The sequence below is a fragment of the Aplysia californica genome, unplaced genomic scaffold (assembly GCF_000002075.1).
Source record: "Aplysia californica isolate F4 #8 unplaced genomic scaffold, AplCal3.0 scaffold00057, whole genome shotgun sequence".
Classification (NCBI taxonomy): Eukaryota; Metazoa; Mollusca; class Gastropoda; order Aplysiida; family Aplysiidae; genus Aplysia; species Aplysia californica.
The window spans coordinates 1363645-1390726 of record NW_004797327.1 but is presented as its reverse complement, the minus strand read 5'-3'; the positions used below and the strand labels follow the sequence as shown (position 1 = coordinate 1390726).

The 27082-nt window shown below is 38.5% G+C and overlaps 1 protein-coding gene across 1 annotated transcript in view; it reads left to right on the top strand.

Annotated features, from left to right (window-relative positions):
* Positions 1–18706, top strand: part of LOC101853683 (serine/threonine-protein kinase TBK1) — a 46981-nt gene extending 28275 nt beyond the window's left edge. Inside the window, exons 11-20 of the mRNA XM_005093062.3 lie at positions 1360–1510; positions 2062–2191; positions 3046–3159; positions 4270–4379; positions 4916–5032; positions 7038–7139; positions 7875–7971; positions 15776–15930; positions 16983–17054; positions 18274–18706. Coding sequence (XP_005093119.1) covers positions 1360–1510; positions 2062–2191; positions 3046–3159; positions 4270–4379; positions 4916–5032; positions 7038–7139; positions 7875–7971; positions 15776–15930; positions 16983–17054; positions 18274–18358 — 1133 coding nt within the window. The 3' untranslated portion in view covers positions 18359–18706. The remainder of the gene's footprint in view (positions 1–1359; positions 1511–2061; positions 2192–3045; positions 3160–4269; positions 4380–4915; positions 5033–7037; positions 7140–7874; positions 7972–15775; positions 15931–16982; positions 17055–18273) is intronic.
* The last annotated feature ends 8376 nt before the right edge of the window (positions 18707–27082 follow it).

Sequence of the window (27082 nt, the reverse complement as noted above, 5' to 3'; positions counted from 1 at the left end):
TCCCTCCTTTGGGAATGACCTAAAGACACTACAGTCAGTGGCACCGCCCCAGGGGGTACAGGTTCGTCTGATGCTGAGTGTAGTTTTAACCCTTCCAACCATTTTTGTGCACTCCCTTACCCCATCCCAGCCAATACAGCAGTATTTAAGAGCAAGAGGCATGCATTCTAAAAAGTGATGTAATTTCTTTGTAATGAGGTTTAGATAATAACATATAACAATGTTTAAAGGTAAATGAACGAATATTAGAAAATTTAAAGTTTAACTAGGTTTGATAATTTCAAAAAAATGCCCAAATGCGGTACCCCTTGAAACTGAGAATATACGCTCTTGGGAAGGTGGGAAGTACAAGCGCTGACGAAAATATATGCACATAGGGCTGGAAGGGTCAAGGTGCCTATAGTCTATATTTCTTTCTTTCTGTCCTGTTGTTTACCGTCTGTTTTGTATTGTTGCTTTCGAGCTCTAATAACCATCCGTAATCACATAAGTTGTTGAAGTGCACCACTTGTTTGTAGTATTTCTTTCCCATTCCCCTGTTGTATCTGTCTTTACCTTTTCTCTGCCTTAAACGACTGTAATTGTGTTGAAATGCTGCTCTTTGTCTCAAACAGAACCAAAAAAAAAGGTAGATTCTTTTGGTGGGTGGTTGGTGGGTGCTCTGGTGTTGTTTGCTTTTTCATGTTTGTTACTCTCTTGTAACACCTCTAATCTTCTGGCACTCATATGACCTTATGCAGTTGCAAGCACTGTAACACCTCTACTGAAACTAAAACAAAAAAGATTCTTTTGGAAGACAGAATGAAGTATAAACTGATGAAAAATGAATGGCTGCTTTCAAGGATGAGGAGGTGCTCTTTAAAAAAGAGTGGCATCATTGTAGCAAGTGTGTTCAAAATGTGACGCGAACTAGCCATGGTCCTTTGGTTCCTCTGGGTGGTTGAAGGGTGCTCTGGTATGGTTTGCTCCTTCTTGCCATCAAACATCTATTGTCTTGATCTTTCTCTTTTGTGTTTGTTATTCTCTTGTAACACACACTTCTAATGTGGGTGGTTGGCGGGTGCTCTGGTGTGGTTTGCTCCTTCTTTCCTCTTAAACATCTATAGTCCTTATCTCTCCTCCTTCTTTTTTACGTTTGTTGTTACTCTCTTGTAACACCTCTAATCTTCGGCACTTATATGACCTTATTGTGTTGCAAGTGCCGTAAAACTCTTTACTAAACTACTAAAACTAAACACTTCTAATCTTGGAAACTAGTATGACCTAATTGTGTTGCAAGTGATGGATCATGGAAAACTCTTACAAAAAAACTCTAAAAAACCAACATCATCAACAGCTTTGGTTCTTGTGTTGTGACAGGCAAGTTCCCAGACATCCCACCAGAGACCATGGTTGACACAGATTACCCCCTGAGCAAGAAATGTTACGCTGTTCTGCACTCTGTCAGAAACGCTGTCAAGGTCATCCTCCAGTGCAACAATCTAATGAACATGGCAGTGAAAATGTACAGGTCAGTTTTTCTTTCTGTTTTCCAAAACTCAAGAATCATAGAAGGACCTCCCATCCATGTCATGAAAAGTTAAGTTTAAGGCTTGTTATAATTAAAAGCACAGGTGTTAACCTTGAGAAATGTAATTCTCAGATGGTATGGTACATCTTTGTATAGGGATCACCCTTGTGCTTTTACCTTTTTGTGTGTCTTCCCCATACATGCACTGCTGAGCCCTTAGACTTTCCAGAAAATGTTTCATGGTTGGGTAATTTGGAAAAGCTTATTGAAAAAGGAAATAGTTTCACTAATAAAACAGGTTACTTGCTGAAAGATTAATGTCTGCTCAAAACAGTGATATCATGCCTATTAGTGTTAGCATTATAATAAATATGCTTTGCAAAATGTTAACGCAAACAACATGTTGATGAAGTTTTCAAAGACAAAAGTGCTATAAGTCCCTTATTACTTGTACTTTACTTATAAATTGATGAATTGTCAGTCTGTATGCTGATTTTTGTTTTGCATCTTACCTTTGTGTTTATGACTGGGTTGTGTACTGTTTTCCCCAGCAATCACATTCAGCACAAAAGTTTGGAGATGGAGCTTTCAATGGGCCACGTGATGCGTGGCTGTAGTGATGCTCGCTCTTGGAAAGAGCACCTCTTCTCATCACTTAACACTCAGGCTACCCTGCTGAAGGTATGGCCCTCAAAACATTGTTTTTTCAATTCATTTTCAGCTTTCTTCCCTCTTTAACACAATTTAGACCATTTTGAATCCTGCTATTCTTTCAGTCATTTTGGTGTTTATGTTTTGTGAGAGCATGCTAGTCCGGGGTTTTTGGGTCTACAATTGAGTGTTCCTTACCTTTGTAACATCCACTGTCATTGTAAACGACCAAGACAAATTTCTCTCTGCGATATGAAGAAAGATTGTCATTGTCATTGTCAAATTACTAGCAATGTTCACTCAGTTGTGATTATTGGTCCATGTTGGTACGTTTTTGTCTTTTTCTTGGCTTGGTCAGAAAACCTGCTCAGGGTTAAACTGGATGAGGAAAAAAGAATAGGTGTCAGCTCAAATAACAGATTCCAAGCAACCAGAGAACCATTATGAACAGGGTTGTAAAGTGTGTTTTGGCACTTGAGGCCACATCTTTATGAAGTTCAGAAGCATTTTTTTTCATCCTTCCAGTGAGAGGTACAAAAGAAGGCCTGTCTGTTTTAGATATGTGAAATTAAGAGGGGAAAGTTTTTGGAACACAAGTGTTGTGATTTTTCAGGTTCAGTATTCTTTTTTCCTTCTTTCTTTTCTGTCTTCCTCCTTATTTTATCCATCTTTTCCTTCTTTTTTTCCATTTTATTTCTTCCTTCTTTTTTATTTCTTCTTTCTTTGCCTTCTGCCTTCTCTTTTCTTCATGTTTCTGTCTTCCTTCTTCAGTACATATTCCACCAAGCAAATGTGCCACCCTCAAGATTGTCTATTTTTGTCTCACAGGCATTAAACCCGTATAAAAACCAACACTAAAAATAAGTTTGGTATTTCCCATCCAGGCTCTGTCTAACAGCAACGTCAAGCCACCAGGCCTGGACGTGATGGGCCGGGCAAACATGTTGCAGACCATTTACCAGACGGGGAACAGAGAGTGTACACAGGTCTCAACCTCGGTGGGTGTTTTCTGGAAATTTCTGAAGTTCTAGAAACGTGAAAATTCCTGGAGTGCTAGAGATATTAACACTCGGACTCTTTTTTGCTTGAATGGAAGCCTCCCACGTTTATGCTGTCTATGTACAGTATTATTCTGACTAGAGTGTCTTGTGGCCACGGAGAGCGATGCAATGATGTCCTCCTTGGGGCCCAATCCGTCTGACTTCGAGTTTCACCGTTTATGCTTTGTTACGAAAAAGAAGTTGGTTGTGTGTCTGCCAAACCTATTTGATGGAGTTGGGGTGAGCGGACGAACTCTAGGATAGCAGACAAGATAAGCCTACTCGATGCGAGGTTAGGCCCTTCGTTTAGTCCTCATATTTCAAGCCTCTAGCAGTGCCACTGGGAGTGAGAGAGGCTGGGTACTATGTGTGTAACCTTTCACCCCATGTGTGGGTCATACTGTGTACGTTCTAATTTTTCGAGAAGGCGAAGTTAAAAGATTTCCCAAAGGCCTTTTTTGTGGCAGGGGGGAGAAATTTCTGCCATGAACGGCTTGCTACAGTGTGGGGCAGGAGGGTGATTTTTTGGGGGGGCAGGGTGTGTAAATTGTATGCAATGGAAGGAGTCGCTCCGTCCATCCATCCGCCCTCTCAAATGCATGGAGTCGCTTTGTCTGTCCGCGCGTCAGCTCGTTCGCTTGCTCGCTAAACAAACTGTTGTCTCTGCGCCTGATGTGCGAGTAGTACCAGCGAACCGTTCGTTACTCGTTGAGTTAGCAAGCCCGACCGAACTCTACTATTTGTCCTTCACAATATTTGATTGTCTGAGATATATATACAAAAATCCTAGTTGCATTCCAAAAGTTGGATATTGTCTACAGAGAGAGAGAGAGAGAGATAGAAGGAGAGAGAAGGAAATGCTGACCTTGCCTGTCTGCTACGAAAAATTTTTGGTCAAGTGTACTTATTTTAAGTTCTCACCTTTTGCAACTGGGAGAAAACATATTCTTTGAAAGTACTTAAGTTTTGCAGACAGTATTGTAATACCTTTTACAGTACTTGAAAATGTGCTTGTGTATTTAGCAATGGATTGAATATCACTTGAAACATTTTGTGTGTTTTGTTCAGATTCACAGCAAGCTGGATAAAGCGGTGTCAATGCTGGAGAATATCAAAGTGGGTCAAACTGCTGATGCCGGGTGGGACCCCAGTGTAGGTTGCATGCCATCCGACAGATGGTGAGTGATTTTCTCCTTCTCTTGACAAGCAATTTTTTTTTCGGGGGGGGGGGCAAAGGGGGAGGTGAGGTATGTGGGAGGGGTTTGCTCTTGGGGTAAAAGTTACTGTGGATTCCCCATCCTTTCTTCACTCAGGGTTGATCTTTTATGATCTTCTACTCCCAACTGAGTTGATGTTCAATGAACAGTCCCAATTTTAATTCTATCAAATAGCAGCCTGCATTTTTCTGGTGGACATGTTCCACTTGAAAAGGTTGTCTTGATTGTTTAGTGTGGAGTTTCTTCCCGTATTTGAGTAGGATTCGTTTGAGAATTTCGCTCAAAAATTGCCAAATGGGCTGCAAAATGTCGATTTCTTCGATTTCATTATATTGATGAGTGCCTGATTTCACCATGATGCCTCACATTTATTTTAATTTGGATTTTTAAGCACTTTAAAATATTGCCTCAGGTTGAGCAACTTCTGTATTTCCTAACATGAAAGTTGTCTCAATGAGTCCATCATCATTCCTTTTTCTCATTTTATGTCTTCCCAGCATTGAAAAAATGGACGTCCTGATCAGCAAAATGCACAAAGTTGTGTTATCCTTTAAAGAAGACCGCAGCCGGCGAGCATTGAACAACAATGATGAACAGATCCACAGATTTGACAAGTATGTGTCTACGAAATTTTGTTTGTCTTTTTTTATGTATGTTCACAACTTTTCCAGAGATGCCAACCAGTACGATTTTACGTATTTTAGTACGATTTTTTGCCGAAAATACGCGAATACGACTTTTCATGAAAAAATATGCATCCTGGAATGCGAAAAATACAAGATTCAGCTTGGGCGGGTAAACCTAATTATCTCAAGTCCCTTCTTTTGTCAAAACAGTATCAGTATCGCAGAACTGGAGTATTTGAAAACCAAGTCCGATGTGGTCAGCAAGTTCATTTTTGCCGGTCGCGATCGTGATATTATATTCGTTCAGCTTTTCCCGGTCCGGAGAGTACGTTTCACTCTCACGCGAATAGGCAGCTAGGGCGGCAGACGGAAGCGTATGTGACACCGAGGTTCGATCGTGAAAATCAAGATCTACTTTCGCTTTCGTTACCACCAAGTAGTTTGCTAGCAGTTGTCTGATAACGCAACATTGGTGACATGCAGGTTGTGCAGTATATAAACGCAATGTCGCCGTGCAGATACAATTTAATCAATGCTCGGACTCGCCTCTGTGCTGTCACTTGTGGAAAAAAAAGAAAAGAAAATACCAAAGGTCGTCCGATTTTTAGATTGTCTGGCTCGCCATCGTGACCGGTCACTGAACCTGCGCGCATTCGCGTCATAAATAAATGCGGCATCGTGTGAGCAAAGACCGTCTTTGGTGGGAGTAACGGCCTTGCGAAGTATAGGACTACGGAATAGGGGAGGAGATTATTGATTTTTAGGGGGTTTAAGATACTATGGGGGAGGGTGTGAAGGCAACACCAGAGGACAAAAACTTGGAAGCACATTTCAGAATTTTGATTAGAGTTAGAGCTTTCTATAAATCGCGCGTTGGTGCAGGCCATGTGCGGAATCGGGACCCTTCATACTTTGCAAGTCTGTGTTATTGAAATAATGTGTTCGCTTTTCATTGGATGGGTAATAGTAAATTATAATACCTACAGTGTATGTTGTAGCTTTCTGTTCAAGACTGGTAGATTTTCAGTGTCACTGCATCTTGCCCTACCACAGTTGTTACAACTCTCACAGTGCGTGGGTCTACTTGAGCCATTCAAGTTATCGCTTTTCTCTGAGTTTGAGCAATAATTTGAGTCTGTCAGTTCATAATATGAATCATGACACCCAGACTGGTTCTTGATAGTCGAAATTTTTGTTCTAGACCCTTCCGAACGCTCAAAGCAGGATTGATTTTTTACATAATAATGAGAGGAAAATATTACCAGTATATAATAGACTGAAATATTTTGAGGCAAACAAGACCCCAGTACCACTCTGAACACTGACATGTTGTTGACTGGATACATGTATATTGTACGCGTGTGTGCTCCCTTTTTCGAGCTGGTGAGCTAGTATTTTTTTTTTCAGGAAATATTGCTGGACCCCCCCATTTTACTATTACTAGTTGGTTGGTCGGTCGGTTGTGGGGAATACACATTTTCCCCTGAAAATACACATTTTCATATTTCCCAATACTCATTGCGGTTTTCTGTGGTTGGCATCTCTGCTTTTCTTTAGACACGGTGGTCAAGAACTTAGATTCTGCCAATCTTCGATGCTTTGTCAAAGTAAAAGAGAAGATCCTCTCCTGTATATTATTTTTATCTTTTCTCACTCGCTTTCCGAGGCAGGATCTTTGAGAATGAGATGGACTAAGGAAATTTACTGGTTTATGTCTCTGTTACCAAAATACTACTTGAAGGCTGGTACTGAACATTAACCTGACTAAAGTTGTCGAATGTTTGTGATGTTTTGTAAATTCTTTGTTCATTTGGAAGTAGAAATAAATATTCAGTGTTGTTTGTGGTTGGAGGACAAGACAGGTTTTTCATACCTCTTATTTTTTCTTTGGTTGCTTCTGTCTATGCGTTTAACTTTTTCCCTGCACCAAATGATCATTATTGTGTCGATTTGCTTCTTTTTCTTCACTCAAACAAACATTGAATGTTTTCAGGAATAAACTGAAGGAACTGTGTATAACTGCACGAACCCTAGTTGAGGATCACTGTGTGAATCGGGCCAGTATGTTATTTGAGGCATACAAGCAATTCTACAGGTATGAAGCTTATTGTTTTTTATTTCTTATTTAAGAAGAAAACACTGTTTTTTCCAAGCGTTGGTCCCTTGTGTAGAGATAAACGAAGATGTAGAATGCTCCAAAAAAAAAAATCGTTGGACCCCTCTCACATTTGGAATCAGTGTACTGCAAATGAGAGAATTTGGAGGTTTAACTTTTATAAAGAAAAGAAAACAATTGTTTTCAATAAAATAACTGCCCCAGAACCTTTCTAATGTTTGAGTTGTATACAAGTTTTACACCTTTTCAGTAGATGGTCTTTGAATATTTCCCATGCCTCAGTAGTATAAGGGTTGATTGTTTTGTTTTATGCCAAAATACATTTTTGTTGTTCTACAAATAAAGGGGTTAAACGTGATATTTTACCAATAGAAAGCGGTTTCTTTGTCACCCCTAGATCACGAAGGGTGTTCTGACTTAAGTAAGAGATGTCTGCTGTGTGCCTGCATGCGTTCGTGTGTGCATTCGCGCAGTCAAAATTGTCCAAGACGGCCACCCATTCTTGAGGAGAAAAGTTGTTTTCTAAGACAGATGGATGTCTTTGACACTGTCATTGTAATGTGGGTAAATAAAAGCACAAGAGAGGGTGGTGGGAATACGAAGTGGCTGTTTGTACTATTGGCTGTCTTGGACCGGTGGCTGTTAGACCTGGTTCGACTGTATATGTTTAAAAAAAAGTTTAATAAGATTCTTTCTGATGTGCTTGTATTTCAGTAAAGTGGTTCAAATCCATGACTCTGGTGAGAGGCTGGATGCTCTGGTCATAGATATTTACAAACAGCAGAAAAGGCTCTGTGACAAGCTCAAAGTGGTAAGAAGGGAAAGTGCAGACACTTAACGCTGCGCTGTTGTTTTTTGTATGTTTTGTTCGGTGATGTTGAATGGCCTAAATGTTTTTTCCTTTCATCAGCGACGTATCTCATCATTGGAAAATTAGATGAAGTGTTTATTTGAAGACCTTTAAAGTGTGATATAAAGCTTTTCATGTAGACAAGTAGCTACCATAGAATTACAAAGCTCTTTATGACATTTTTGGCTGTTTTGAGTTGTCACTAAGACTGGAGTGCAGGGATGTTGCTTCCTGAAACAATGAACAATGAACAATACTAAGACCATGAGGTCAGTAACCAAATGTTCTCTCTGTTCTTTCAAAATTGTACGATTATTTGGAGTCGTCTAGACATTCAAAGAATTGTATTAAAAAAAACTTGAGGTGTTGTGTAACTCAAAATTTTTTATCATCAGATTTCTCAAAATTAAGTACTGATCAGATAAAACTTTGTAATTTTTAGGTAACGAAGTGCATAAGAGTGAATAAGTGTTTGTTGCTGTCTGAACATGTTCCTCATAAACATTTTTGTATGCTTTGTTCCTTTAAGTGTTTGCTTTGCCTGCTGCTTACATTTTTCTGTTGTGGATCTATATGTGTAAAGTTTGAATTTGAACGTTTTTGTCTTTGTTTAAAATCACATCCTCATTTCAAGATTGGGATAATTCAATTTAATTAGTCAGAAAATGTAGAAGGGAATAGCTGGTGACAGAGTAGCCTAGAAAACAGTGATGGAATGTTGTCTCATGTGTGTACTGAAACCTTCCATTTTAATCAAATAAACAAAGGGATCATTGATCCAAACGGAACTCTGGATTTTGTAAAGGCCATTGGTCTTTATTCCAAAATGAAAATAGTGTTGTTTCAAACGTGTAAATTGCTGCTTTTAAAAGTGAGTTTTCACTCTGTATTTTTTGGTACGTCAACATCAACCAGTCTGAGTTATTTATTAACTCTTTTAGCCCTTAGTTTTTTCCACCATTTCCCAGAGTTTTTTCTACAGTTACCTGAACCTAGTGCGCTATGTCTCATTACAACCCCAAAACCTTGCCTCCAACTTCTTAATAACGCAAACAAAGGCTTAGTTGTTACTTAAAAACTTGATTTGTGAATAGTTCCGAAAAACAAGCAAAAACTAGCACTAAATAAAAGGAAACAGTTGTCACTAGTACTGGACGCTCCCAGTGTCCGATGGGAACCAAGCTGTGAACTAATGTGAAAACAACCGACTTGTGCCTTGCATTCTCATAATACCTTATGCCATTGCAAGCTCCATAGTATTTTTTACCTAACTGAAACAGACACTGATTTTAGATGGAGACTTCTGTACTTGGGTGGGATTGTGATGTGATCAACTTTTCTCAATCCTAGGGAATGAGTTTGTCTAAAAAGGAAAAGAAAGAAGGTTGTGAAAAATGTAAAGCACCTTGGACCATATAGGGACAAGTACATGTGTAAATTACTTTTAAAATTTCATTATACAGTAGTCTCCTCATTAGATTCTGGTGCTTAGGAGCAAGGAAAATGTGAGATCTTTGACGAATGGGATCTTAACCAACGCACCAAGGGGGGAATCAACAGTGAGCCATGTTAAGGCCTTCAACTCATAAAATGATCTTTCTTTACTTTAAAATGTACTGCCGTGACATATTATCATTATTATTGTTGTTTTCTTTGCTGTAATTATAGTTTTTTTCAGTTCAAATATACTCTTAACAAATTCAAAGACTGCATAGAACGACCAAATTACACCTAGCAAATCCAAATACACAAATGACATCATAAAAAGTCCTAATACAACAATAGCAAGTTCAAATGTAAACATAGAATTCTCAAAAGTAATGCATAGCAAATTCAAATGTAAATATATTTGAACTAGACACGGCATCACTTTTCGCCTGATACTGTTACTTTTAGTTTGCGTGACTCAGCAGCCCGCCGGAGCTCCCCGGCTCGGGGTCACAGGGTTAATGAGCCCTGAAGCGACTTTGCCGGTGTCGGTCAGGAAGTTTGCATTTTTGACTATGTTTAAAACGATAAAACTTCTTCCCCATCTCACATAGCAAACCATTATGCGGATATACTAAAAGCTCACTATCTTGGGATTTATTCTGCGTTAAAATGGTTAGTTTCTGTGCCTTAGTTTTTGTTCTAGACAAGTGTTTGTAGAGTACCCAATTTGTCCTATTTTAGTTACAAACTTATGAATAAATGATTGTTAATTTAAAAAAGGCTCAACAGATCTCTCCAAAATCTGTGTTAAATTGACTACGAATATCATGTCTTTTACCATGAGAAATCTTAAATCTGCACGAGTAGTAAAAGTCAAGTTATAAGAGAAGAAGGATGCACATTTGCATTTTTTAACTAAAGACGATCAGCGTTAGCTCTTATTTTACTATTAAACAAGAGAAAGTTACTCTGCGTTTGTTCATGAATCATGCTGTGTCTGTGGCAGCCTGCATACAACTAAAAAGATATAATATAAGCGATTTAAAAAACCACAAAACCGTGTAAATACATGGGTAGAGATAAACCTCTTGTATGGAATAAAAATAATGACAGCTAAAACATTCATTCTTAGTTTTTGTGTAGGAAATATGCGCGGACACAATTATGAATGTAAAGAAATCAGTCACATTGTCAGTTTTTGCAAATTGTCATAGAAACAAAAAAAAAGCTGGAAAAGTCTGGTGCTGATTCAGTGTCCCTGGAAAGCTAGAAATTATTCTTATAACCCAATTACGAGAAGTCATCCCTATTATTCAGTCAACTTACAAAACCTAGACTTAGCGTTTTAAGAAATGTAAGGAATTTCTGGAGTGTAACAGATACTGTTCGTGTATTAGATCTACGTTGAAGATGTATTCTAGCTCTAAAATCGATATGTACTTTTCATAGAGAAACTTCATGGTAACTTTTAGACACATAAAGTTTTATTTGGAGGAATTACTTCATAGCGAATTGTGTGCCCGATGGATAAAATTGTAAAATTACAGCCTTCTATTATATGCGCAGATACCATCTTTTCTGAGTACCAATGTTATGTCGTTCATGTTCCAAAAGTTCGACAGATTTTGACGATGCCTTTTTTTATATAGATTTTTTTCATTCACATCAGTCCAAAAACAATTACAATTTAGCATTGCCGACTCCAGCGCGTCTAACGAAATGACCAGACAAGTTACAACGTCCGTTCTTTTTTGAGTCTCAAGAGCAGAAATGCGTGCTTTGAATGCACTAAATGAGAATTACCATAAATACTAGGATACAACTTAAATTGTACGTTGAAAAGTACGAAAAATTAAGTCGGCCCAGACAGAGCGGCGACAGGGAGCTGACCCCGTGACCCCGACGTGATAAGGCGCCCGGCGGGGAACCCCCCGCGGCAACTAAAATTCCATTGCCGGTGCGCCGTGTACAGTAAAAGGAGGTTAACTGGGCGGTTGGTGGGTGCTCTAGTGTGGTTTGCTCCTTCTTTCCTATCTAACATCTATCATCCTGATCTCTCTTCCTTCTTTTTTGTGTCTGTTACTCTCTTGTAACACCTCTAAACTTCGGCGCTTATACATGACCTTATTGTGTTGCAAGTGCCGTAAAACTCTTACTAAAACTAAAGAGGAGGCTAAAAGTATAAAAAGTATATCAAGGTAAGAACTAAAAGGGTTTTGTTTTTCTTTTTGGCCACGAAAAAGTTAGACGTAAGCCATGTAATGCCACAAGGAAGAAATCATCTGAAACGAAAGTAATAGTTAAATTGTGTTAAAAACCGAAAATAAACTCACATGTTTAACAGAAATTAATGGTTATGATACAAATCAACATACTACTGGTATATTATAGAACTGAGTGAAATCTAAAGCCCAAGTCTACTTTTATTTACTTATTGTTGCACTACAATACTACTATGGCTTATAGGCTTGCATTGATCTGAAGACTGCTGCCATTTTCACTATGGCTATTGTTAGGGGACCGTACGCCCCAATAGCGCTTGGCGCTAGGGGACCGTACGCCCCCATAGTGTTTGGCGCTAGGGGACCGTACGTCCTTTGCGCTGAGGCTTGGTGTTACGGGACCGTGCGCAGATACGTGCATGCATCCAAAAATACTGGAGGAAAACGGCCAGTTTAACGAAGTTCCTGACGTAAGGAGTTATTACCAGAGAATGTTTAAAATATCTGAATATGATTGTGAGGTATCCAGTGGCCATGGGTGAACCAGAATTTGAAATTTGCTCACGTCGGCACCCACGTTGTTGTTATGTGTCAATAAAAGAAATCAAAGCGAGGGAGAGAGAGAGAGAGAGAGAGAGAGAGAGAGAGAGAGAGAGAGAGAGAGGGAGAGGGAGAGGGAGAGAGAGAGAGAGAGAGAGAGAGAGAGAGAGAGTAAAGCTATTAGATTGAGAACAGATCATTAATCATGTAACGCCTTGGGTGGAATATGAGTTAAGAGTGCAAATTAAATTAATAGTATACCAACTTACGCCTATAGTGCTCTCAAAAATGCACGGCGCAACTTATTGTGAAATATCTCCTTACCTATCGAATATAGATTCTCCAACTTTCGCACAGTGACTTATATCAATTTGTCTTAACAGGGGGATATTTTTTCAAACTCCTGCACACCGTAATCTAGAAAATTCCTTAGTAAGTACAGCTCAGGCAATATTGCTTTTAAAAGCAAGTCTGTCATTTTTTTCCAATCGCAATAGCATGCATGCTTATTGAACGTATGTTTAGGAAACCTTTAGTGTAAAAAGAATGTGAAAAAGTGTAATTGGCGAGCTAAGATGTAGGCCATATTATGCGTATGCAAAATGTGTGAGAGAAGCGAGAAGTGCTATGAACAATCACATTTTTCGCATGATGGAGATTTATAGGCCTAGTATTTTATATAAATTTATGAAGAACATTTTTTTTGATCGAGCCTCAATTGTTGTGAAAAAATATAATTCAGTTAAGACCTTTTTTTTATACAAACTGCTGTGCAAAGTATGGGTGACATTGATTCTCCGGTTAAAGAGATATTTGAGGAAAAGTTGAGCCACGAATTTTTGACCGCACTATAGTTACACGACACCTGCGCGCAAAAGTAGTCCAGTTATACTAATGTTGTTATATTATTAATGTGGACAGGCGTATAATATTATATGTACTTATGTGATGCGCTTGCAAATAAACTTTATTTCGTCTGTGCTTGGTTCACAACCCGACGTTCTGTCAAGTCTCTACAATAGTTTGCTTCGCTTTTCATCTACCTTTTCCAAGCTGTCTTCTTTTTTCATTTCTTTTCATGTTATTGTTATTGTCACTGAATATGAGTTGATCTTCCGTCTTGCGCGCTATCAAGACTTAGTGCGTGCTCACGCGTGTTCTCTCATGCAAAAGTGAGTAAATTTGCGGCATTTACTAGCGTCATTAAATTTTAGGTCGCAAAGCTTAAAAATGTACTCACGTCTGCCCGCAGAATGCACCTGCGCACACACACTATTATCCTACTCATTTTTGTCACAACCATTCCCTTTGTGTAAATTTGTTCATCTCTTTCTTTCTCTCACGAACACCCCCCCTCCCTCATCTCTCTCTCTCCCTCTCTCTCTCTCTCTCCCTCCCTCCCTCTCTCTCTCTCTCTCTCTCTCTCTCTCTCTCTCTCTCTCTCTCTCTCTCTCTCTCTCTAACACACACACACACACACACACACACAACTCATACACACACACACATACTCACACTTTTTCTCCCTCTCTCTCTCCCACTCTTTCTTACTTTCTTTCTTTCTTTCTTTCTTTCTTTCTTTCTTTCTTTCTTTCTTTCTTTCTCTCTTCCTTTCTGTCTGTTTTTCACACACACACATACACACACACACACACACACACACACACACACACACACACACACACACACACTCACACACACACTCACACACTCTCTCTCTTTTCTCTCTCTCTTTCTCTCTCTCTCTTTCCCTCTCTCTCTCTCTCTCTCTCTTTCCCTCTCTCTTTCTCTCTCTCTCTCTCTCACTCTCTCTCTCTTTCTCTCTCTCTCTCTTTCTCTCTCTCTTTCTCTCCCTCCCTCTCTTTGATTTCTTTTATTGACACATAACAACAACTTGGGTGCAGACGTGAGCAAATTTCAAAATTTGGTTCACCCACGGCCACTGGATACCTGACAATCGTATTCAGATATTTTAAACATTTTCCTAGTCCTAGTAATAACTCCTTACGTCAGGAGCTTCGTTAAAGTGACCGTTTTCCTCCAGTATTGTCCAGATGCATGCATATCTGCGTACGGTCCCGTAACACCACGCCTTAGCGCAGGTAGGACGTACGGTCCCCTAGCGCCAAACACTATGGGAGCGTACGGTCCCCTAGCGCCAAGCGCTATTGGGGCATACGGTCCCCTAACATCAGCCTTTCACTATAGTCACAACTTGGGTATTTTGTTCCATCATCTGGGCAAGTGTAACCATCCTTTGTTGATGAGTCAGCTGAGTGAGCATTTGGTCTTTTGCTTCACCGAGCCATGGTTTCAAATCGTATTTTCAAATTCACAGGCATTCTCGTAGATGTTAAGAAAAGATGTGTAGGGGGGTAGATATTTCTTCCCCAATCTATTGATAAGTTGCCCTTTAAAGCCTGCCTTTGTGCACGAGCATTGTTACATACAAAGCATACTTCGTTGTGGGGATTGTTGGACCAGTTTCTTTGTGGGATGGGTTAAAACAAAAGCTGCCATTCCCCCTACTTGAAAGTCTTGAAAGACCAGGCCACCGTCATCACTGACAGCAAATTAGGCTCCTATGGCATCGTGCGGTTCGGTCCCCTTCGGTCCTGCATTACTCGAACAAAGCATTGACCACTCCGTGCTCTTCATCGGTTTCAATTCGTCAACTGAATGTTCTGCATCAGCCATGCTGCATATTGATGTCTAGTTGCTTCAGTCCTATCTCAATTTCTTTCCGCTTATGGTTGTCGTCAACTCAGTTTGAGTACATTAAAATGCTTTTCACGCTGAATAATCTTTGTGGACGATATTTGCTTTTGCTATGTGGCATTTGAACTTGCTATTGTGTTACATTTGGATTTGCTATTTGTATATTTGAATTTGTTACGCACAATTGTGCCCTAAAATTTCCTATTGTACGTTTTAACTTTTTATGTTGCGTCAAAGAGTCTACATAACAAGAGGGGCCACTCCTCTCTTTGAGCCAATTAGAAAAGTGTCCTCAAAATTTGGTGGCGCCCTCTTCGCAAATGCGCACCTTTTGCGAACAGTTACCCTACTTGTGTTAAAAAAATCAAAGTGAAACTAACAAGTTTTTGAATAAATTTCAGAATTCAAATTTCAGAAGAAGGCTTTTTTAAAATGGTTACGCTGACAAGAGACCTCTTCCGGAGGAAGGGGCGACTGTTTTATTCGTTTAATTTGACTTTAGAATGAAAGGCCAGAGGTTATCAAAATTTTAAAAAACTAAAACTGTGCACTGAACGAACCCGAACTGCTGATGAACAGCAGTCGATCTGCGCATGCAAGGAGTTGCTATTCCTATTCTTCTGGAGAAACGAAAGAGAGCTTCAAAACAGACCGCAGCGCCATCTGAAACAAAGAGCGGACTTCCGGCGGACTCTTTTTTGGCTGAGTGGACCATCTTGTTATGTACTATCTGTGATGGTTTGAAACTTTCTATGTGGCATTTGAACTTGCTATGTGGCATTTGTATTTCTAATGTGTATATTTGATCTGAAAAAACTATGATAAGCAACTTTTTTTTCCTCTCTCAATTTCAGTCGGGAAAACAGTGTGCTGCTCAGACGGAAAGCTGTCTCTCTGCTCTGGGACAGACGGAACCTGTGACTAACGGGGAGGTCAGCAATCACGGCGATAACGGGACAGCCAGTTCTCTGGGCACTAGGCAGGAGAGACTGGACGGCGTCCTGGACGGGTTGGTGTTTTTCTTTCCTTCCTCCATGCTGCTGGAAAAAACTGTATGGGTCAGTGGGGCGGTTGTTGGACTTGGAGCTGGAAAATTGGGGTTCATGAACACAGTTTCTGTTCCAAATTCCTTTATCCATGTTTTTAATATTTAACTTTACACTCCTATATGGTCCCCAATTTTTATTCATTTTTAAAAATCTTAACTACTTTCTGATTTCTGTTAAGATCTGGTTTCAGTTTAGCCCGATTTATTTTATTAGTAGTATTATTTTATTTATATTTTTTTTTTACCACAGGAAATGGAGGTAAGAAAGACAGCTTTTTTTTTTTTCAAATGGAGATAGAACAGTAAAACTTTATCTTAGCATTGATAATGTACTACAAAGGCTCACGTTGAATTTTTGAGTGACATTCATTTTTTAAATTATTGTTGTGGAAATTGAAGGCTTGAATGATGGGTTAAGGGCCTATCTGTATATGAGTGATTAGGTTAAAAACATAACCCCATATTTAAAAATGTCCACTTTTGGGGACCAAGTGAGTGGTTTTTGCAGGTTTTCTTGTCTGTACGCCATCAATTTACATAAGGATGACATTTTTTCCTCTTTTCCATGGCACTGACTTCTTCAAAAATCTAATCTTGCTTTTATACAATTATGGTAATGTTAGCGACTTGCTTTCCTACTGCATCAATATCAACATCAGCACACAGGGAAAACACCTGATGCCTCCACATGGCACTGTCAGAATCGAGCTGTTCTGCTTTTCTCAAGCTTTATTTTCCTTGTTTTTTCCTCCCGAATGGTGTCCAACTCTGTGGTGTAGTAGTAGGCACTTCACCGCTGCACGCTGATGACTCAAGTTCTATATCCTTGTTGGGAGAACTTTTATTGAGTGCCTAGGTCTTTCTGTTTGGTCTTTGTGTCCCTCTCATTCTGGGTTAGCCCTGCTAGGCAGGGTCGAAGGGCGCCTTCTAGATGATCTAAATGGTGCTGAGGGAGGTGTAAAGAACACCGCCAGTTTAAGTCAAATTAATTTTTTTGTTTTGCTTTTGATCAGTTTGCAGTTGACCAGATCGTCGTTGGAGGAGGTTCGCGCTCTGCTGGATGAAAACACTTCCCTCATGGAAAGGTCAGTTTACTGTTTTCAATTTTTTTCATATTCATTCTTTTGGTTTGGATATCCCATTTCGTTCAGTCGATAAAGACACAGTCCTTGGTTGTGGGAGACATGGATTTCATCTAGATTTGGAGTCCCTTTTTGTTGAAACTTTTTAAAAAGGCCTTCTATGCTATGTGGCCAGAGGTGAACTAAACCAAATGAACCCTGTCCTCCTGAGTCCAAAATAACCGGTCCCCTGGCTTCCTGAGCAAAAAATGCCATCACTCTATGAACTCTGTGTGCCTTCTTTATTCAAACCAATTCCCTCTTCCTTGAGCTGCCTTGACCTTTACAATAGTTACCACGAAGCTACAAATCCTTTTGATGTCATTTATCCCCTTTTTACCCTTGTACGGACCACTGTTCTATGGTAGACTAGCATACACTGATATATCGATGCTTCAGGGCAGGGGTTAATTACTCGCACACCGATATATCGATGTCACAGGCTGGTTGGGTTAAATTCAGAGCTATCATCTCTAAAGTATCCGCTACTCTATTGTAAAATCTCGTCTAAGAAAATCCATAGTAATGCAAGTTTTTGATTTCAATGTACACTGATTGCATGGAACACAGATGATAATTGCTTATGAAAACTGTATTTGTTGGACCAGAGCAAAGTTTGAAAAGCAAGGTAGTTGGGCAGGTGCTTGGAGGGCACCACTGGTAGGTCCTACTTCTTTACTTTCCTTCTGTTGTTTCTGAGTCTGGCTTACTTTTTCCCAGTACTAAATGATCATCATTGTGTCGATGTGCTTTTCTTTACTCAAACAAACAAAAGAGTTTGTTGGAAGTTTAAAATCAGTGCATGAACTGACAAAGAAACTCGTTTGTTGTAAATGCGGTTGCCATCTCATAATTACATCATCAAAGTGGTCGAAGAGGAAAGAAGAATGCTTGTAGAAAAGCTATGCTTATTTGGAGCTATTGTAAAACATCTCGTATGGTCTCTTTTTGCGTGTGTGTGTGTTGCATGGCCCTGAAAAGACTTTGGGAAACATTGTGGTGTTATTTTTTGTGTGAATCAAGTATTATTATTATGCTCAGTGATCATGTTATCAATGTAAAAAAACGCTCAGAGCATATACTCGTAAGGGAAAGAGGGCTATATAAATGCCAAACATTATTATTATTATTATTATTATTATTATTTTTATTTTTATTATATATTTGATGTATTTTTGTTCAGGTTCAGCTCTTTGCAAGACCAAGACCAAGGGGAGGACGACAAGTCATGGGAGTATGTCCCCTATCAAGAACAAAATGCTCGATAACCCAAAAGTGATGATTCTGCTGTGAAGTATTTCCTGTGGAGTTTGTTGATTGTTGAAACAATATACTGTTAATGACATGCCTTTGACTTGTGACTTTGTACAGCTTCTTCTGTAGGGAACTTGTTGCCTTTTGGAGCCCTAGTTGTACATTGGTTGGATAAAAACTTTGCTGTGGACCGCTGTCTTAATGTCTTGAAATAGATGTAGGAATGTTTGAATAGGCCGACCTTTAACTTCACTCAAGATATCAAGGTAAAAAACCCATGAAGTTCCAACATGTGGGTGGTTGGCTAGTGCTGTGGTGTGGTTTGCTTCTTCTTTCCCACCGAATATCATCTATCATTCTTATCTCATCTTTTTTTGGTGTTTGTTTCTCTTGTAACACCTTTAATCTTCTGCACCCATCTGAACTTATTGTTTTGCAAGTGCTGTAAAACTCTCACTAAAACAAAGTGAAGTTCAACGTGAAGTTCATCTTGTCTGTTTCCCACTTTCTTTCCAGTGTGGTCAGGGGATACAAAGGGTGTCTTCTTGTGTTAGATTCTATTTGTCAGAATTAATTTTAAGCAAAGTCCACTGTAAATTTTGCAGGATCTAGAAATTCTGCTGTGTGTTTGATGATCGATATATATCAATTGAGATACCTTGCCTTGTATTGATTATCTCTGTATAAGATGAAAGGGAGATGCTGCTTCAATTCGACTGTCACCATTTAAAAAAATTAATAGTTTGATTTAATTGTATTATTTTAGCGCCCTTTACAACACTATTAAGTTATTTCAGAGGCAGGATCTCTGGATTTAACATCCCTCCTCTATAGGACTGAGCCAAACGGGACAGTTTGTGTAAAGTGTCTTTTCTAAGGATGCTATGTGGGGTCGTACTGAGCTGCGAACTCTTTCAGTTTAACAAGGGAATGTCTAGTTTTGGTAGTGTATTAAACCTACTAAGATAGATGGTGTAATTGCAGATGTATTTTCGTCATTTCTGTTGGCTTTAATTGCAGGATATTTTCTAAGGCAGTGGAGAAGAAAACAAGTTTTTATTTGCTGAGTTTTTTGCACTTGTAAAAACCTCAGAAACAACCTTCTGTCTCAGATGACAAAATGGTTAGTTTAAACTGCATGGTCCCTCGGATTGATGCCAAGGTGACAGTAGCAATTGAACTACGGATGTTGGTAGCCGTGATGTTTTTTGTTTCTCTATGTCTTTCATCTGTGGGAAACCTGCTAAGCTAATGAATGCTGGTGCTCCCTTCGTTTGTTTTACTCCCTTATATTTTTTCAATTAATTTTTTACAATAAGTCTCTGGAATTTTATGAACATGTTTCAAAAATACCTATTTGAAAAATCATTTGTGCCGTTGTTGTTCTGTATATATATATATAAAATGAAAATCGTGAACAGGTATGTTGGATGATTTTGCAGAAGTCTAAGGATATTTGAAGGGTCCTAGAAAAGATCACAGTCAAATGATTGTATAACATTAGTGAGTTTGTCATGAATGTTTTCTTACAAAAGAAATAGGATTAATATATTTATGTGGACTAATGTTACTTTTCAATGTTAATGAATGCAATAAATGTATTCATTATTTGGCAGGTGTTTGCGTAGGAATTAGTTTATCTGATACTCTCTATGTAGCCCTCTGTAATTCTAAAATGGGCTCCTTAGTATACCATAAGATACCCAGTTGTTTGCCTTTATGTTGTTCATATATTTTGTACTTGGTTATCATCATCATCATCATCATCATCATCATCATCATCATCATCATCAACATCGTGGTCCAATGGCATTAAAATTCTCGTCAGAAACCTCTGACCTCATTGTTGACATTATTTTTTCCCTTCTCATGGTCATTATTCATTGTTCATTGTTATAATAATTATCATTTGTGTCACGACATGGGGGAATCCGGTGCATGTCAATATTTGGGCATGTGGAGTTATTGGTACGGTATCATCTTAAAGCTTGTTCATTTGTCTTGCTTTCAATGAAATAAAAAATATGCATCTATCTTGAAATTGAAATATTTGTGAATGCAAGAGGTGGGGGGTCGCCTAGTGTCAGAGGTAAAATTAGCGAGAAAATGACTGCCAAAGTTTGGTGACTTCCTAAGCTTGTTCTTTTTGTGCCTTTCATCAACGTTTTTCTATAAAAATTCACACAGAAATGTGTTATTAAATGGACATAAAAAGTGTTGAGCCAAAATTCGATAAAAATTCTGGCGGAAAAAAACTAGGGTTTGTTCGATTTAATTGTTTTGGTGAGCATCTGATTTCACCACGTTTCCTCATTTTTTTGTCATGACTTAACACTTTGCTGTATAATGCGGCGGTGAAAATTATGCGTTCTGGTGATTTGGCACATTTTTGCGCCAGGCCTGAAACGTCCGTTAAAGTCACTCTCCTGGGTGGGTGACCAGACGGGGTATTTTGTAGTGCTGGCTGTGTGACTGCAAAGTGTTAAGTTATATCTTGGTATGGTTGACACGAAATGGCCCTCAGTCTTTCTTGTGTTTTTACCCTTCTGTCTGTCCTTTGGCATTGCTGTTCTTCTGTATGATATTATCATAGTATCATCAGTCCATACAAATTATCCATTGATTTTCGTCTAACTTTCTTTTTCAGAAGCGCATCCAGATTTCTGGATGGACTCCAATAGAGTCAAGGTACTTCACCTTCATTTTAGGGATGAGAAAGTCTGCAAACATTAGCTTTGTTCAATAACTCTTAACCCTTTTGTGAAAGTTTGCTGTAACGACAGTCAGTTTTTGCAATGCTTTGAGGAAATTTTGTTCTTGTTGGACCAAAAATGTACTTACTCATTGTAAGCCTCGGATTGTGTTGATAATTTTTGTTTTTGAAGTTAAAATGAGTGAAAAAGTGTAGTGTATCATGTTTTTGTCATTAGTTTTAGGATAGTGTTGCCAAGTGATTTTGATCTCTGTAATTGTTTTGGAGTTTGTGAACAACAGGATGAAACATCACAATTTTTCAGATTTTTATAACTTTTCATAACACTTTTTTTATTACTTAAGTTAAGTTTAAAAATATGTATTGGTTTTTTTTTAACCTGTTCTTAATTTGTCTTGTTTTATTTTAAATTATGGAAAGGAAAGTGATGGACTCCTTTTATCATCCATTATTTTTATTTGTCTGGCCAATTAGTTTTGTTCATCTGCATTTAATGTGATACTGTTACAGTTAACATACAGTGGAAACCTAATATAACAGGGATGGTGGGACCAGAGAAAAAGTCCTGTTCTATCAGATTCCTGTTAAATCAGAAATGCAAGGGAAGTAAGCACTTGGGGACTAATCCAGCTGTATTTATTCACGGGTAGTTTCCCTTTCCACAAGTACCCACGAACCTGGCACATTACGCGTGCTTGTAGGGCTGGATCGAAGTCTGCAGCACACCGCTGCCCTCTCTCGCTTCTCCCGCTGCGTGTGCTTGCAGTGGCGTGGCTTGCGTTGGCTTGCTCCATCACTGCGTTTCTCTCTCTCTCTCTCTCTCTCTCTCTCTCTCTCTCTCTCTCTCTCTCTCTCTCTCTCTCTGTTTTTTTTTTTCACTTTTTACACTTTGTTAATTAGCCTTTGTCCCTGCTATAACCGACTGGGCGCCGATGAGGCCCTGTTATTACCTTTGACTTTTGATAGAACAGGGACAACGAGTAGGAAAAAATGGGGATTTAAAAAATCTCGGTTATTACCGGATCCCTGTTATTACCGGGCCATGGTTTCCACTGTAGTGTGATACATTTCACCATTACTTATCTAATTGTATTGACTGTTAGAATTGTATAAAATGTATTTAAATGAGACTTAAAATGTTATTGTGTAACCTTCGAAAACATACTCGTTTGTTGGGGGTCAAGAAAGAAGCATTAGTTGATAGTGAGTTAGTGCTGGGAAAAAGCAAAGCAGACTGATAGAAGCAACAGATAGCAGTGAAGAAGTCAATTCTTCCAATGGCTTTCATCAAGCTTGTGTGTATAAAGTGTGTAAATAGCTATGTCTTCATGTTTGCACAAAGTCTTATGTCATTAAAACATTTTTTTACGCCAATATATTATAATGCCATAATATTATATTGAGGTTAGCTATCTTTTATCTTTACAAAAAATACAAACGGTTGAGAGGTGACAGTTCAAGTTTCTCAAAATTCAAAGACAGATTAGCTTGTTTGTGAAATGGAGTTTGCTTTATTTGGGTACATCCTTGTGTTTTCCACTTTTAATAGAACAGTCAAGTAGGCCTACCCAAGTCTTAATCCGTCTTGGGGCCTACTAATTTACCATTGATAAAAGATAGAGAGAGAATCCAGACTGATTTATCTTTAGTGTCACTCTTCACTTATTGCTTGTTTGCAAAATAAGTCAGTTGTTGTTTTTTTTTTAGTCAAATGTACATTATACTGGTAAAATAAGAAAAAGCCGTAGGTCTACAATATCTCTGCGTTGTAAAGGTCAAAGTCAGCAGTTTTTATCATACTTGAAAGTAGAACAAAAATCCCCAGGTTGTGTTCTTTCAAAAGATATGTGTGTCACGACGTGGTGGAATCAGGTGCTCGTCTAATTTTTGGACATATTATGGAGTTATTGGTATAATCTCAAATCCTTTTCAATTTCCTTGCTTTTGATGGAAAAAAAATCAATTTATCTTGAAAAGAAGTCAAGATATGTGTGTGCGCCTAAAGCAAGGTACCAAAAATCGGATTTTAACCATTTTGAGTTAAGGGTTGTACCTAATAGGACATTCAATGCTGAACACAGTGGTTTTTGAATTTTTGAGATATCTCAAGTAGTTTTTGAGATATTGCACATTATGCGAGGTGGGGTATAAAGATCTAATTTTGAGAAAGTTAGCTTTTAAATTTGGAACACATACAAACTTGAAAAAAAATGATTCAATTGTTTCTAATGTATTTATTCATGGCAGATTTTACGCCTTCTTAAAGCAGTTTTCATTATCTTTTTAAAAACATATACCACCCTCAAAATAATTCAAAATAAAATTTAGAAGTCAAATTAATGAAAATTTTTGACACATTGTTAAAAAATGGTGGAACTATCATTTTTTTATGGAAACTCATTTTGGTCAAAAAAATGTTTTTTTGTCATTATTAGCTTGTAGCTCAAAATTATATGGTCTGTGACGACTTTTGGTAACTTTCTTTAGGCACACACACATATTTGATATTGAAGGAGATTGGGGTTACCAGGTGTAAGAGGTGAAATTAAAAAGAAAATTGCCACCAAAGTTTGGTGACTTCCAAAGCTTGAGTGTGCTTAGAAACTGCAAATTTACATTTTTTTGGTGCCTTTTGATCAATGTTTTATAGTTAAGTCAACCCATATGTTTTTAAATGGACATAAAAGGTGTTTAGCAGAAGAAAAAAAAACCCACCCCAAAATCAATAAAAATTGCCTAATGGACGCAGAACTGTTGATTTCTTTGATGTAGTTAAATTTGACGAGTACTGGATTTCATCATGATGCTGCTCATACCCATTATTTAACCCATTTCCACCGGAGTTGCCTCCCTGAGCAAACACACCCATATGGGCTGCCTCCAGCCACACCCACAAATTTAGGTACTTACCCTAAACCTGCAATAACTTTCCCTCCAAACTGAGGGGACAATAAGCATACGGAAGTGCCTGAACAGTAGCCTAACTCTAAATAATTTTTGTTTTCTTAACTTGGAAATGATGGACTGGAGCAAGTTTTAGAGAGACATGGAGGGATTAGAATTTTTTTTTAGTCAGGTGAGATGGCTGCCTGGATACGAATATTAAAGAGTCGGAATATTCTCGTAGGCTGTCAGCAATGAGTTGAACTGTTTTGTCAGTTAAGCAAATGTTTTATCTTCTTCTGGACCCCACTTTTACAGTTTTTTGTTAGAACCAGGAGATTTTTTTCTCTTATACTCCTGTTATAAGTGAGTCTTGCCTGAACACTGTCTCCTTGATAAGTTGTCATGCTACAGTCAGACAAATTGCTACCTTAGAATAACAAGTTCTTATTCTATCTGACGTTTTTGGCTGTTTTGAGTTACTAAGACCGTGAGGTCAGAAACAAAATTATGTTCTTTCTGCTCTATCAAAATTGTAAGATTATTCAGAGTCATTATCGAGATATTCAACAAGCTGCATTAACACTTTGCAGTCACACAGCCAGCTGTACAAAATACCCCATCTGGTCACCCAGCCAGGAGAGCGACTGCATCAGACTTCTCGGGCCAAGTGACCGCAAAGTGTTAAAAAAAGCTTAAAATGTTGTGACACTGAAAAATTTTTACGTCAAATTTCTCAAAACTGGGTACTGAGCAGATAGAACTCTGTAATTCTAAGGCTGCGAAATCTAGATATATATATGTAGAAATCACGCGGTTTTGAGTGATCTGATCCGGCTCAATTTGGCTGGTCACTTGAAAAATTGACGTACCAACATTTAATTTCACTAACCTGGGAACACCTGCTGTCTCTTTGTCTTTCTCTTTTTTCATTCCTCCCTTAATTCGGCCCCCATCCTCTCAAGTATCCGAAATACCAAATTTTGGATGTCATAATCATAATCTTTTGAAGATGCCTTCAGTGTCAGATTGTTTAAAAAATACCTTCTGTATTGCATCTGTTTGAAAATACCTTCTGTGTGGGATTCTGATGCGGATGGTTGGAGAGTGCCACTGGTAGGTCCTGGTTCTTTACTGTCTTTCCTCTGTTGTTTCTGTCTGTCTGTCCGTCTTATTTTTTCCTAGCACTAAATGATCATGATGTGTCCATGTACTTCTGTTTACTCAAAAACTCATCTCCTTTTGATAATACCTTCTTTGCCAGATCCTTTTTAACCTTGTGTGTCAGAACCATTTGGTTGGAAATACCTTGTGTGGGGTTCAGTACTTATTCTTGCAGCACCTCTGGGTACTCAGTTCAAGATATAAGTAAGGTGAATGCTACTCACCAAGCTGTTAAGAATTATAGTAGTAGTAGGTATTCCTAGTCATATACATGCTGCTGTGATTGTGTAAGGTCTCTGTCTTGTAGGGAATGCAGAGAGACTGACACCCCCCCCCCCCCCAGGGGGCAGTGCCACTGACTGAAGTGTCTGTAGGCCATTCCCAAAGGGGGGACATTTCTCTTTCTTATGCGCAGTAGAATTGTAAATGAGCTGATTCAACTATGTCATGCTCATAACTGTGCCTGAACTACAATAGTGAACTGCTGCTTTTTCTTTCCTAATCCTTACTATCGTCATTTTCCTCTACTTCTTTTGTATGTTTGTCACACTCTTGTGACCCATTCTTTCAGGGGTGCCTCGAAAGTCAAAACAAACTTTGTGCTGTTAAAGCTAGAGAGGTGAGCAGAGTAAGCCCGATTCCCTGTAAAGACTTCTCTCTTGACATCCACCCCTTGGCGTTCATATGACCTTATGCAGTTGCGAGCGCAGTAAAACCTCTACTAAAACTAAGAGAGACAGAGAGGAAAAATGAGAGTATGTGTAGGCAGCCACATAGCTTTGATTCAGTAGGCACAGTGTTTTGAATTTTGAAATTTGTTTAATTTAAAATTGAACATTCATTTGAGGAGTAGCTGAGAGTGAGAAGGAGGGGGAATAATATTGAGATTTATTGTTTTCTGTTTCTCTGTCTGTCTATTTTTCTCTCTTTCTTCCTCTCTTTCTGTTTTTTTATTGCCATCTATCTTTCTGTCCATCTTTTTTTTTCTATGTCTGTTTGTCTATCTGTTTGTCTGTTTATCTGTCTATTTGTCTGTCTGTCTGTCTGTCCGTCTGTCAGTCTGTCGGGGCTTTTATAGGGCAGTCGCCTTGTTCAATTTAAAGTGCTCATCTATTCAAAAGTTTTGTGTCTATAACAGGAAAAGACTAAATAAAGGATAGTTCAACCATTTGTTTTGTGGTCTGTCAAAATAATAATGGAGTTACTGAAACTTCCAATTCCTTTTGCCAAAAATAAGTTGCTCAACACGGTAAAAAAAATTCTGTGGTGACACTGAATCATGTTATTCTCTCAGACATGGGAACACATGTACGTGTATTTCGTATTTTGAAAACCAGCATCATCAAAAATCGTGGCGAAGATAATGAAAATCTTCAGATTTAAGTTTGTATCATATATATATATATATTTATTTATTAACTCCCTTCTTCTCTATACAACAGTGTAAAACCTATCCAAGATACTGCAGATGCTGGTTCACATCTCTGATTAAGATGCCCACTTTTTTGTTGCCTTTCTGACACTATAGCTGTACAGAACACTTATTATATTACGCTAAGAGGTTATAACCTTTTTAAATGTATGGTACAGTTACCGATGAAATAACGCAGTCGAAATTGTTAAAGATGGCCACCTTTGTGGAGGAGAAGAGCTTTTTAATGTCACTGTGTTTTATTTGCTAGTCTAGATAGATGTTGTGTCAGGTTTGTTTTTGCTGATGTTAGTGAACATGAGCACATGCATTTATGTTGTGAAAGTACACCTATAAACAAGTCACTATCGTGTATCAAGAATAAAGGAGGAACGTTTTTAAAATGTGAACATAATATATCATAAAAACGATCAATAAATGAAATATATTGTATGATGAAGATTATCTTTTTGCCAATGAATGTATTTACATTTGTTGTTTTTATTTACTGTCTGCATCTTTCCAGGTTCTCTCTCTCTCTCTCTCTCTCTCTCTCTCTCTCTCTCT